This window comes from Emys orbicularis, chromosome 22 (genome assembly GCF_028017835.1).
Source record: "Emys orbicularis isolate rEmyOrb1 chromosome 22, rEmyOrb1.hap1, whole genome shotgun sequence".
NCBI classification, from domain to species: Eukaryota; Metazoa; Chordata; order Testudines; family Emydidae; genus Emys; species Emys orbicularis.
Genome location: NC_088704.1, coordinates 16825010 through 16839198, shown reverse-complemented (window position 1 = coordinate 16839198; position 14189 = coordinate 16825010). Strand labels below are relative to the sequence as shown.

Here is a 14189-nt window from a genome sequence, read left to right as displayed (position 1 = left end):
TGGCACTGTGCAGTTTTAAGCCACAATTTACTCCAGCAAATGCAATGGGACTTCAAGCACTTGACAGGCTTGCGGCTCTGTGATGGAAAGGAAAATATGGCCTCAAAAAAGCTTCTGTAAAAATTCATTCAAGAGGTTGTAACAAATTTTAAGTAGGAATTTCTTCAACAGATGACTCCACCAATTTTGTTTCAAGGTCAACTTTAGCCTGAGCAAAATCCTTAACATGAATAAACATACACAGGACTATATAGGGGCTTGGGGGGGTGGGGGGGTTGAGGGGACTCTGAACAGAAGAGTCTCGGGGCTTGAGTCCTTCCAGACTCCTCCACCAGTTCCCACATAAATAGAAAGTGTCCCCTATACATATCACCCAATGGCTTTGTGCTAAAGTTGCGCTATTAATGCTACTGTATGCTACCGCCACGACTTCCAGGGAGAAAGTAAAAATGGCTGAGCATCATTCTGCATAACTGTACAGGACAAAAAGCAGGGCTTCCTGACCCAGCCTTGACACTGCATTTATTAAAGTGACAGCAACACAGCAGTAAGATGAGAAGCTTACAGATGCCGTTATTATAACGGAAACAAGAAAATCTTCAGAGATGGTTAAGCCTTGACTCCCTTCCAGGCTTCAGGACTGAGCATATCCCCATGGGGTCCTCTACAGCAACCTCTCTGGACAGTTTAAGAGTGGCACCAATGAGAGCCCCACCCAGTCGTCTTCAGCTGGAGGAATGGTGGCAGACACACAAGATCTTGACAGCAAGCAGGGCGAATAAGGAGTGTAAGGGAAGCAGGACATCAGAGCTCAGAGGGAGAATGAAGAATGTCTTGCAGCGGCCTTAAAAAGCTGTAGCTTAAAATAGCAAATTAAAATCAGCTTTCGTGCTGCATCTCCTGTTATTCCCAGAGATGCTGAGAGTCCCTAGAGGGCAGAGCTTACTCCCTCAGAAAGAAACTAGAAGGGAGGCAGTGTCTTCATCAAGCCTCCTACCTGCTCCGGAGCTAGCGAGGAGCTAGGCAGGAAAGTGGGTTACCAATGTCTTTTCAGTTCATTATGGAAGTAGGTCAGTGACTCGACTCACTCCATGTGGCCACTGGGTACTTTGAGAATTCACTAACCCAGCAAACTTGCACTTTGGAGCAGGGGGAAGGAATGTAGAGCCCTTGAGTTTGGAACTCAGTGTTCCAGAGGCAGAGTTCAATGACCATTAGGGTATGCCAGAGAGCACATAGAGATCATGGAAAATACCACACTACCGCTCCACCATGACCTAAAACAGGGGGTCTCAACCTTTTTCTTTCTGAGCCCCCTCCAACATGCCCCCTCCAAAACTCCTGTGCCACAATAATTGGTTTTCTGCATATAAAAGCCAGGACCAGTTAGGGGTTAGCAAGCAGGGCAACTGCCTGGGGCCCCATGCCACAGGGTCCCCCACAAAGCTACATTGCTCAGGCTTTGGCTTCAGCTCCGGGTGGTGGGGCTCAGGGTCCCAGACTTCAGCTCCATGCGGTGGGGCTTCAGCCTTCTGCCCTGGGCCCCAGTGAGTCTAATGCTGGCCCTGCTTGGCGGCCCCCCTGAAACCTGCTCGCAGACCCCTGGGGGCCCTAGTTGAGCACCACTGATCTAAAACACTCCCCTCACCACTGACTAAAAATCAAGAAAACCCTTCTGGTCTCACACCACAGCCCTCCTTGCAGAAGATAAGGATATTCGCAGAAGATGGCCTGAAACCTGGGCAGCTGCCGAGATACCAAACAAAAATCTCATTGACAACCCAACTATGCAAGTGTCGGACTTCTCCTCCCCACGGCGCGTATGGACAGCTCTAAACCGTATCTGCACCCGACGTGGAGGATGCGCATACTTACTCCATGGATGGAAAGTGAGGAAATCGCCGAACTGTGACTGTGGCGTGGTGCCAACTGTCAGACACATCACAGATGACTGCCCCATCCATGCTCATCCTGGAGGTGTCATGGCCATTCACATGGCTACCCCCTCTGCTCTGGGCTGGAGAAGAGACCTTAAGATGCAGCTGCGGTCATGCCGTTGCTTTCATGGTTCCACTCTCACCATAGGAAAGAAGGAGGGTATGTCTACACTGCACTTGAAGGTGTGACCATAGCACGGACAGGCATACCCAGGCTAACTTCCATCTAGCTAGCACTGGTAACAATAGCAGTGTAGCCGTGGCAGCATGGGCTTCACCACGGGCCAGCAACCCAAGTACGTACCCAGGATCCCAGCTGACTTGGGAAGCTGGGAATGAGCGACAGGGGACGGATCACTTGATTACCTGTTCTGTTCATTCCCTATGGGGCACCTGGCACTGTTGGAAGACAGGATACTGAGGTAGACGGACCTTTGGTCTGACCCAGTACGGCCATTCTTATGTTGTACGCTGGTTGCCCATACCGCCCCATCTACACTGCTATTGTTACCTGTACTAGCTAGATAAAGAGGGGCAAAGTAGATGAGAGTGGAGGCCTGATGGGCTGGGTAAGGAAGAATGTTTGATGGACAGCAGTCCTATCTAACTGGTGAGTTAACATAAAACTGTGCCGGTGCCTAAAGAGAACACCGGTATGGTTTATAAATCAGTATCTCTTATAAATATGTATCACATTTTGAAAAAACAAAACAAAAAACAGGTAGGTAAACATACAACAGCAAGTTTCCAGCCAAACCTAATACGGCCTCAGTAGCTGGACCTCGGATACGGCACCTTGTTGGTGCTGGTATCTTGCAGATCTTAGCTAATACAAAGCAATATGCATTAGACAAGATGTTGGGTAAGGCAAAAGCTGAAAGTGTCCAAAGTGAGCTTTTCACAATGCATTAAAACACACAAATCAGGTTTAAAGCAGTGTTTGGGTAAGTTAGAGCCAAAATGCTAAGAGCAAAGGGTTTTTGTTATTGTGCTTTAATATTAAACTGTTCCCACAATTTTTAAAGATGTCAGTGAAAAACTATTTCTGGATTTAACCACTCCCCTGGATGGTGTTGTAACCCCAAGCGTGACAACTTGGTGCTAGTGCAGGAGACCCAGAGAGACACTGACCGCTCTCATCTTGCAGTGCGAGCTGAGTAAAATGCGAAGGGTAAACAGAACGAATGGCTGATGATTAATTCAGCTTCTAAAATTATTTCTGCTTCGATAAAATAATTGTCACCACAGCAAAGGACATCTTACAAGATTGTTAGTCTGAAAGGGTCCTTTTAATGCTAATGTCAACAAGCTCGGAAAAGGAACTCTGCTAAATGCTTCAGGACTGATCAAACCCCACTGAAGTAAATAGGAATCTTTCCATCAATTTCAAGGGTCTTTGGACCAGCTCCTAGCAGCTTTTGTTTTGAAATTGCAGAAGCTGCAAGCTCATTTAGTGAAGTTACTATATATATTAGGCATGCTGCAATATCGAGGCATAACAGAAAAAGTAAGGAACATTAACATTAACTTGGGATTTATTTTATGTGTAAATTATTTCTGCATGGCAGGCATAAGAGTAATATTCATAGGAAAACAGCTCCACCTAGTCATTTATTTGAGCAGACACACTGAGGACTTAGTCTGTGTCCTTGGGAACTTTAGCATGCAGATTCCTTACACAATAAGCTGCACAATGCAGCTTTCATGCATGCAACACCAAAGGCTCAATCCTGCTTTCTGGTGCACTGCGTACATCAGCACTGATCTTGAAAGTTCAGCTACTGTGTAAATCGCAGATGACTTTCCAAGATAAGTGGCAGCAATGTGTGTCATACAACAAGGCAGGAATTAACCCAATCTGCTTCGTAAAATTCCTTTGCAGAAACATACAGCTTCTTAAACATTCTCTGTAGATTTTCAGCCCAGGGTCTAACGAGGGTGTCTGCGGTGCCATGTAGAGTTAGACAGAAATACACCAATACAAAGAAAACTGCTGAGATGACCAGAGCATCATGCACGTCCTTATTCAACACGACTCGAGTGCTAGATCAACCAAAGCCTCAAGTGTTCCTTTGATTTTTAAAATTAAATGTTTAAAGTTTAAGAGTCATTTGAGTTAAAGCACAAACCTCTGAAACGGTTAAATCCAAAGGCAAAGATTTAAAGAAAAAAGTTCGCCCCCTGGCTGAGAGTTCATTAACAATTTTAAACCTAGTGCTTTTCTCCTCCCAACAGCCAAATAATGAAGTCTCTGCAATTAGACTGCACTATAATGGAAGCCGTGACACTTCAGCATTGTTCTACCAACAGCACTGCTGTCATAAAGCTACTTCTGAGTAAACATTACTGCATTTAGGTGGTTCTCGACCATTGTCAGTAATGCCACCTAGTGGTACAAATACATAACTAAGCCTATGTACTGTAGGAACTGAAGTAACACGTTCAATAGCCACTCTGCTGCCAGCAGACTAGACCAGGAAAATAAAAAACAAATGTCTCTTTTGTTAAGTTTTTCTGATTCGCCTTTTGCAAATCAAAGCGGGTATTTGCAGCCTAACATCAGAACTTTCTTCTGCCCCAGTGACCTGTTCAAGATGAGAGCAACATGTTCACATACAATCAAGTCGCTGTAACCATGAAACGCTGATTATCCAAATCTGTTCAGAAAGCCACCAAAACCTGGCTGCACACTTCACCGTATAAATTCTATCCTCAAGCTCTTGCTCAGAGCCTGGATTGCTAGATACTAAATGTACACATAAGGTGCAAGAATGCAAACAGGTGGAAGCCCTAGTAGTCTCACTAATCTCTAAGAGAGTGGAGTTTTTACTGATTTCCTTTGGTGCCTGCATGGTGCACGTACTGCGTGATAGTTGAGTCTTGCCGGATATATAGCTTGGTTTAATAGACGAGTTTGTTTTTCAGAACCAAAAATACATTGTGATGGAAAAGCCAAAAAACCCTCAATTGTAAAAGCCAAGGCTTCCCATAGTATTCTCCAGTGAGTGTTAGACTCGTACCCAACTGCGTCTGTGGGTCCTGATCCAAAGACTAACATAGGTTTTTGGATTAGACCACTATTCAGTTTCCCACTGCACCTGGTTTTATAAAACCAACAGGCAGAGGTGAGAAGCAGGCAGGACAAACCTAGAGGGGCAGTGCAAAAATTAGTATGTATTTTTTCGTAAGAGGAGGTTGGTAGCAAAAATAATGGAGCCACGATAAGGAGGAGAAGAGAGAAGGATTAACCGTTAGCAGGTGTTTAACAGCATAATTTGTATTTCTACTGTACAATGCACAGAAAAGAAACCCTTCCTAATAAACTGCTTAGTTGCCCAGAAAGCTTCTCATGACTCTCATCCACAGCTCAAATGGTAAGACCCAGTGCGCCTCTAGTGATCAATGCTTGGCATATATATGCCGATTACCCCTCCAAAGTGCTGTATGAACCTCAATGAAGGGGAAGAAAATGAAGGAAAAGACGTTTAGGGTGAATCAGAATGATTCTGAACACAGATCTGGTTGGAAGAGGAGCGGTGTCCCAAGGGAAGAGGAGGAAGCCCTGTCGTTCAAGTCACTGACAGCCAGAAAAGGGCAGTTTTTCCCTCTGTCATCTTAGTTTTCCAGGCTAGACCCCGGCCTATATTTTGAACATTAAAAAACAAGCAGAAACTCCCTTCACTCCAAAAACCCCTTTTGGATCTTTGTTGTCCAGCCTAGAGTAAAGAGGGCATAAGCTTAACTTGTTCCCCCTATTTGCAGCTACACCTTAATGCATTCATGATACTCTTTCCATCCCACCTTGAAGAGTCACTTCCAATTTTATTACAGGGCCACCGACAAGACACCAAGACAGGCTCTTCTCTTTCCCAAAGGTGAGAACAGAACAGGAAGAATGCACTGGAGTTCTTAATCAACACTATTAAATGAACTGCAATGTTCTACCAAACAAAAGGGGAGTAAAATAAGTAGAGATATCTGTGATTCCATTGCAAGAGAATAAAGTGAGGGCTGTGTTTTTACTGAAAAATGGAACTGTCAGTGTCTACTACTGATGAAAAAGCTAACAAAAAAGTCACTTTGTAATCTAGTCAATTTCAGAAAGTGAGTTAGTAATATCAGATGCTCTACTTGTCCTTGTGACTGTCAGCTTCTTGGTTTAAAGACAATAGTCTCATTTTTAAAATAATTTCTCCTCTCTGCTGTTGCTGGATGAAAGACCCACTAAACCAACAGGCAGGGGAAATTGAATGCAGGAGAAAAGTGAAAATGACAGTACATAAAGTGCTGTAACATGTACAAAGTAAATGGGAAAAGTTTTCATTTTTGTCTACTCTTGTAATAATTATAACCTTGCATGTTAATTGGAGGCAGACTTGCAGACAGAAATATGGTTTTAAGTTGATGGCGTCTATCTCGGAAAGTCAGCTCTTAGTTTCTAACCCAGAATTTTTAACATTACCAGGGACAAGGAGAAAAAATACGAAGTCAGGTTTGTAAATAACTTATCTATTTTCCAAAAGATATGTCCACAACTTACCGTGGCTGTAACTTTATCCCAGTCTGTTACAAAGGCACGAAATCCTTCTCCAAACAACGTACCCGCTGTCCTGAAGAAAGAGAGCAGCAGTGTAAGGAGAGTCATTGGAGTATATGGCAGGAAAGGGGGAAGGATTTTAAGTTTTAAGGACAGAATTGCAAGCAGCTTACAAGATTACTCCAGTTTCCTGGATGACTTTCTTCAGAACCAGTCAAAACTAACAGAGTTCACACAGGAACCCGAACATACAGGGCAAATATATTTGTAATCGTCTGGTGTATCTGGGGTTAAATCCAGAAGAGCTTCTGGACCAAAGCTAATATGTTTATTTTTTACTCACTTCATTCATTCATTCAAAGCCCTTCATAAAAATCAATGAATTAAAGCGGACAACACCCTTGTGAGGTAGGTAAATTTTACGTTTGTTTTGTAGGTGGGGAAATGGTCTCAGAAATTAAGGGTGAAACCTCTTTTCACTGGAGCCAATGAGAGTGTTGCCAAAGATTTTCACAGAGCCAGGATTTCACCCCAAAATGATCAGGTTAAGGTCATGCAGTCTGTTAGAGAACTCAGACTAGAATGCAAACATCCTGGCACCCAATACATGGCTCTAACCACTACACAATAGTTCCCCTTTCCACTACACTATCCACCCTAATCACACCTGGAGATAGGGAAACAGCTCTTTTTAAATACGCTACTCTGGGGCAGGGAATAAAGGAACACCAGCAATAACTCTCTTTTCCTTCAAACTTGTGCAACCTCCGCCCCCCTTCCCCCCCAAAAAAACAAACAAAAAATCCCCCAACAACAAGGTTTTCTACACGCCCCTGTTTGATGGGGGTAGTTTGAGGCAGTAGCAAGGTGACCAATTCCCCTCAGCTGGTTTGCACGTACTTGAGGGAATCTAACACTGTCTGGCGATGCTCAGCAGCTTTCAGGCGGATCTGCTCCCGAATGAGGTCTGCGTTCTCACGCTCAGCCTTTGCGCGGGCTCGCACTTCTGCTTCGATACGCAGCATCTCATTCTTGTGCCGCAACTCCATCTCCCGCTCCACAGTGGCTTTAAAAGAAACAAGGGGGTGGGATTTTACTCTGGGCTTTATCCCAAAACCCAGCTTTTGGGAGAGGGATAAATACTATCAGCTTTGCTACATGTCAGATGTGTGTGACCTGACAACAGTTTTCAGTGGTGACCAGCCTGCCCGACAAAAGGAAGCAAATCAATGCAACAGCATGAAAGCTAAGTCTAGGAGTCTTGCCTCTAAGAACGAGGAGGTGGTCATCTCTAAAATATTTAGACAGGACTGCGCCAAGAATCATCATTCCGTTCTGGGAACATGTTACCAAGAGAATACACTGAATACATTTGTTCAGAGAAGAGCAACAAAAATAATCAGGGTGAGTGTGACATCAGAGAAAAGAATAAGAAAACGGAATATAGACTGGTCGAGATTGGCTGCGCAATGCCAAGGGGGACTTGTTAACATTCCACAAACCTAAGAATGAACACGCCGAGGATGAGCAACTTGGGTAATGGGATGAAAGTGAAAGGTCAATGTAGGCGGAGTATAAAACATTCCCCCAAGAGTGAAATCTACGAGACTATGGACAGGGTTGGCAGAACTCCATTTTTATTTTTAATAATAAATTTGTAACTATTTTTATTTTTCCAGCTGCCGGAAATTAAGGGGGGTAAGGTTGAGGGGTTTTTAGGGCCGCGCTGACAGCGAGGCTGCAGAGGCTCCACGCACAGTAGAGGAGCCCAAGACACCCAGGCGCAAGGTGCAGGAAGGCTGTGGTCCTGGGAGGGTGGAGCAGAGACCCCAGCCAGGACTCTGAGGACAACAAGCCCTGGCCGTGGGGGACGCCACCATGGTGCTGAATGGCTCTGTCCCCAGCTGGGAGCCCTCTGCTGTCATGGGAGTGAGGACTCAGCTAGCGCCAGCACCAGCGGTGCTGCAGAGGGATCTCTGACCTGCTACAGGGCCACTGACATCCAATCCCTGCAGGCGCCAGGGGGAGACTGCACTCCCTACAACTGTCACCAATTGATATTTTTTCGTCGATTTCAGCGTGTCAGCTGAAATGTATATGCCAACAGTTATCAATTTAAATCAAATCCTGCCAAGCCAAACTATTGAACAATCTCCCAACAAAGCGCAGCATTTGAGATATTTAAAATTAGAGAAACACTAGAGGATGCATTAGAGGGGACAGTGCTGTGCTGGACTGCAGCAGGGGGAACTGGATGACTTTACAGATCCTTTCCACTTCGAATTTCTACATGCCTATAGAAAAAGCCAGGTCACAAACAGGACAGGTTAACAAGATACTTAAAATCAACACTGGATTTCACATGTTAATGCTCTAGAGAAGTCCTAGCCAAACACCAGATTGATTTCAATGGTTCCTGATTAAATCCGGAGGGCAGGAAATGTAGGAGTGCTGCATTACCTATTTTTACTAGACCACGAAGGGTTGGTGTATTGCAGTGTTCAGCCACTGGAGGCCACACTCGAGCGCTTTTATTTAAACAAAGGCTCTCTATAGAAGTTTAGCCTTTCCCAGAAATGAACTACAGGAACCAGCAACTCCAAGAGGTCTATAAGAGTACACAGTTCTCAGTAAGCTGGGGTTTAAATCTACCCTGCACTGCCAACATGCCTTAACAGTTCCATAGTGCACTTTGATCTACTCCGCTTTGAAACAGGAGCAGATCAAAGTGTACTAGGGAACTGTTAATGTGTGTCAGCAGGGTCCACAAGGACAGTTCATTCGCAGCAGGCTAGTGAGGGTAGATTCACATCCCGGCTTGCCGTGAACTAAACGTTCGTGTAGACCAGGGGTGGACAAACTACAGCCCGGGGGCCGCATCTGGCCCTACAGACGTTTTAATCCGGCCCTCAAGCTCCTGCCAGGGAGCGGGGTCCAGGGCTTGCCCCACTCCGCACAGCTCCTGGAAGCAGCCGCATGTCCTCTCTCCGGCTCCTACGCATAAGGGCAGTCAGGGGGCTCTGCACACTGCCCCCGCAGCTCCCATTGGTCGGGAATCGCGCAGAGCCACCTGGCTGCGTCTCTAAGTAGGAGCCGGAGGAGGGACATGCTGCTGCTTCTGGGAGCTGCTTTAGGTAAGCGCCGCACGGAGCCTGCACCCCTGCCCCCCTCCCCAACCCCCTGCCCCAGCCCTGATCCCTCTTCTGCCCTTCGAACCTGTCGGTCACAGCCTGCAGCACCCTCCCACACTCTGAACTCCTCATTTCTGGCCCCACACCCTAACCCCTAATTTTGTGAGCATTCATAGCCTGCCATACAATTTCCATACCCAGATGTGGCCCTCGGGCCAAAAAGTTTGCCCACCCCTGGTGTAGACAAACCCTAAAACCAGCTGTGATTTAGCTGCTGCTTGCAGATCCTGCATTATGAGCCAGCCGGTATGTACTAGCACTCCAAATACAGTTCAGAGGTTGCTCTGAATAGCCACTTAATCCCCAACCAAAAGGGGAAACTGAAATACTACATTACCTCGCTTCATTGCTTCCTGCTTCTGCACAGATTCCTCCTGCTTCCTCAAGTTCTCTTCATTAAGGAGTTGCTAAGAAGAAGAGATCACATCAGAAGATGAATTAGTTTGGGAGAAAAGGCAAAACAGGAAGATGGAAAACTGTTTGGTGATCTTAAAACAGCTAGTGTGTGTGAAAACTACAATCAACCTAATACACATGCAGACCTAAACATTGCAAATGCTCTGAAAAAAAAAACCAATTCTTAAGAATTAAGTAGGTTCTTCTTCCAAAAACCCAAAGACTCAAATTCAGGATCTCATGTTCTCCCAGCTACTTCTTGCTCCTTTGTCCTATTTGCTGTCAGTTGCTTTTGCATCACACACAGACCTGCTAGGCTTGGAATGCAGAAACCCAGAGGCTGTGCAAAAAAAAAAAAAATCTAAGCCCTCCCATCATAGCGGTGCATAGCATCAGTCACTGGGTCATGAGGGTGGAGCATAATTTAGCATCATTGCTCCTAGTGAAGTTAACACAGATTGGCTAGGCTCTCAGCAGTTTTAGAAGATGGAACATCTTACCTGCTGCCGCAGCTGCGCTTCATAGCGCTGCCTTGCCAGGTTGTCCTGATATTGGGCCCTCTTCAAAAAGAAAAGAGGAAATGCATGAACATTAAGTACACAAGAAAAACCCTGCTCTAATCAGCAACAAGACTGGAGTATATGGAGCAAAAGAGATCAGCCTTTGAAACATAACACTGTCAATGTGTTAGACCAGGGGTTCTCAGACTTTTGTATTGGTGATCCCTTTCACACAGCAAGCCCCTGAGTGTGACCCCCCTTATACATTTAAAACACTTTTTAATATATTTAACACCATTATAAATGCTGGAGGAAAAGCGGAGTTTGGGTGGAGGCTGACAGCTCACGACCTCCCCCCCCCCATGTAATAACCTCACAACCCCCTGAGGGGTCCTGACCCCCAGTTTGAGAACCCCTGTGTTAGACAAGAACCCCTGTCTTCTAGACAGTCCTAGAAGAGCTCTGCTGGCTGAAGATGTAGGGCAGAGGGGGTTGATACATGAAAAATTAGGGCTAATGACAAATGGCAAGGATGTTGAACCTTAAACATCAGTTTGTCGGCAATTAGAATGAAAACTGAACTGCATTTCCCCAATTTTAGCATCACCGTCCCAAGACCTGTTAGAATCCATTGGTACACCCCATCAAAAAGCTGCTCAAAAGCCAGCCCATAAGAAGAAAAATCAGTTTGTCAAATTCTGGGTTAAGACGGTAATTTCCTGAGATCTCTTTCCAAAGGGTTAGATTGCAGAAGACTTAAGAGAAACAGGGAAAATTAGAGGCAACCTGAGATTGCACTCCAAGTAATTTGGGATGCATTTCATTGTCCAGCCAACAGACACGCTGTGTAAGCCAGTAGTTTTCAATTCTTTTCAAACCATGACTTATACCTGCAAGCAAGGATGCACCCCAGAATGTTTTACACCAATTCCCTGCAGCACTTAAAGACAATTCAAAGGCAGAGCCAAGGAACTGGTCCAATTTACTGGATTCTTTAGGGTGTCTGAGGATCTGTTACAAGCAGCTATGAAAACCAGCGTCAATGGAACATCAGAGCTGGGGAATGAGGCGGATTCAACTGGGGATGTCCTCTCCTTAGGGACAGCAACCCCCAGGTGGAGAATAGCTGGTGTAACTGAATAAGCCTATCATGGTGTGTTTCCCATTCCAGCCAGCGATCATGTCTTACCGCTTGATGCTGTCTGGTTTCTTCACTTAGTGTCTTTCTTTTCTCATCTCCTTGTACCCGGATGTGTTCATTCTTCAGCTGTTCAATGGCTGCCTCATATTCCTATGAGAAATGGGTCAGCATCCATCAACTTAACACAAAAGCCTCCAGAGGGCTACAAATGACAATCATATTCTTCAAAATAGTTTTCTAATAGGTTTTGGTTCCTCAGTGGGGTAATGAAGTTCTTAAGACCAGGAATCATATCTGATTTTGTGTTTTGCAAAGTGCCACGTACACATACCATGTTATATTAGAGCCTCAGATACCACAAATGAGGTACTGGGAAAATAAACAAATGTATTGCCATTGTGACTAAAATGATATTCTGGGAGCTACAATACCAATACTAACCACAAAATACCGTAAGTTCTTAGCACGGACATAAACCCTGTAAAAGAGCAGAAATTAGTCCAGCTGCAATGCTGCTTTCCAGACTCTCTTTTTTATAAATGATATGAAGTAATGAAAATGCAGGGAAAGGCAGTGGACTAAAAGTGAACTCCTCTGTGCAAGAAGAAATCAAAATATCCTAGGCAGATTGCTAGACAATGAGGGCCAAAATCTATCCAATGAAGTCAGCAGAGATGCAGTAGGCAAGAATTTGATCCTGAGGCTTAACATACCTTAATTTTGGACTGCTGCTCCATTTGCAATGTCTGTTCCTGCAGCTGAGCAAGACTAAGAGCATCTTTTGCATGGCCTGAAATTAATAAGGTTGTTTAAGAACTTGTTTCTGTAGTATTAGATCCTATTTTTCTAAGCAAACTTGGTGCTGGTGAAAGATGTCACACTCACAGCTCTAGAAACTGAAGTCTTCTATCCATAAAACTTTCAGTGTCTAGGCATTTTAAACACATTAATCATACTATGACCACAAGTCAAAAGGGCATTGAGCAATTGATTGCTTGATGTAACCATGCGCAAGAGCTGCCTGAAAGCAGCTGCCAACTCCAACTATTTCCCCTATGTTTAAAGAAACTACACAGTGTTGAAGGCATTAGAGAAAGGTGTTTTGTGTGTTATGTTCCAAAAATTTGTTGAGCCCCTGCACTTCTGGCCAGGAACCTTCATCACCCTCAAATGCTCCCAATTCTTACAGTAAGGAAGATCAAAAACATTTCGGGGCTATTTTATTCCTCAAAAAGGAATATTTCAAGGCTCAAAAGTGTGTGCATTGTAATTTGTTAATTTACACTTTATCATAATGAGGTGCTGAACCAAATACATGAATGAAAACGGGGGCCTGCTCACAGGCTATAGAGTCTGTCACTTCTAGGTCATAGATCTGAACTTGATGCAGGTCAGAGGTCACACAAGGTTATTAGTAGCTAATGGCAGCTGGTTAGCCTGTGTGAATTCATTTGGTGGGGGGCTCAGCCCAGCTTTTAATAAAACAGCTTCCATCAACAGAACTATCATTAACCCCACCAGTCTCTGCAGGAGCATGAAGAATTGACAGTCACGGAGACAAAACTCCTTTCACTTCACAGAAGAAGTCTCTCCAAAGTAAGGAAGAGGCACATTAACTGAGCAATCTCACAAAGCTGCCTGGGCAGTACCTGTTCTGGAGCCGGACTCAGGGTCTCCGGAGCTGCGATTTTAGGCTGTGTCCGCCAGCACAACCAGGTAGTGAGTGATGGGTGTCGTGCCATCGGGACAGATTTTAATGCAGGACTAACCTGGGCACTGGGGTGTGGGCAAAGGCGCTTAGAGTAAATTCAGCTCCACGCTGCACCTGTCACCAGCACCCCCCTCCCCCAGCTGGCAGGGATCCCCCAGCCTCGTACCCTCCCCTACGGATCTGCCGTGCAGCCCCCACGGGCCCAATCAGCCCCCAGCCATCGTGCCGCCGGCCTTGCTTTGTGGCACTTGCCCAAGCAACGGCTCAGCCCCCGCCCCCGCGCCTCCCTCAATCCCGAGCAGCCCCCAGGCCCCCCCACTCACGGGAGGCCTCCAGCTCCCTGGCCGCCTTGGCCGCCCGCTCCAGCCCGGTGGGGTCAAAGTTGCTCCATTTGTCCTTGGGCGTGTGCCGGTCCCCGGCTCCGTCCCCCGCTGCGGGGCCGCCGGCGGAGGGAGGGGGCGGCAGGGCCGGGCCTCCATCCCCCGCCACGGGGGGAGACCGCCATTTCTCGCCTAACAGCCACGACATGGAGCCCGCTCCGCCGGGAGCCAGCCACACGCGGACTAGCCGCCGCTTCCACCGCGCAGGCGCGGCACCGCCCTCTTTGCGCCCATTGGAGCAGACCAGCGGGGCATCACCAGCACGTGAAACTGCTCGGGAGTTCTGATTGGTGACGCTGGGAATGACTTCAACACGTCCCTCAGAGAGTCATGCCCTCGGTCACGTGATCTCTTCCCCTACTTCCGATTGGTTCGATTCTGGAGTGTGACGCTAGG

General features: G+C 46.1%; 1 protein-coding gene across 1 annotated transcript in view; it reads right to left on the bottom strand.

The window, feature by feature from the left end:
- ATAD3A (ATPase family AAA domain containing 3A) overlaps positions 1 to 13941 on the bottom strand; it is a 62143-nt gene extending 48202 nt beyond the window's left edge. Inside the window, exons 1-7 of the mRNA XM_065421249.1 lie at positions 13737 to 13941; positions 12416 to 12492; positions 11751 to 11852; positions 10562 to 10621; positions 10003 to 10072; positions 7375 to 7540; positions 6478 to 6547 (exon numbers count right to left, since the gene is read on the bottom strand). Coding sequence (XP_065277321.1) covers positions 6478 to 6547; positions 7375 to 7540; positions 10003 to 10072; positions 10562 to 10621; positions 11751 to 11852; positions 12416 to 12492; positions 13737 to 13941 — 750 coding nt within the window. The remainder of the gene's footprint in view (positions 1 to 6477; positions 6548 to 7374; positions 7541 to 10002; positions 10073 to 10561; positions 10622 to 11750; positions 11853 to 12415; positions 12493 to 13736) is intronic.
- Positions 13942 to 14189: the final 248 nt, after the last annotated feature.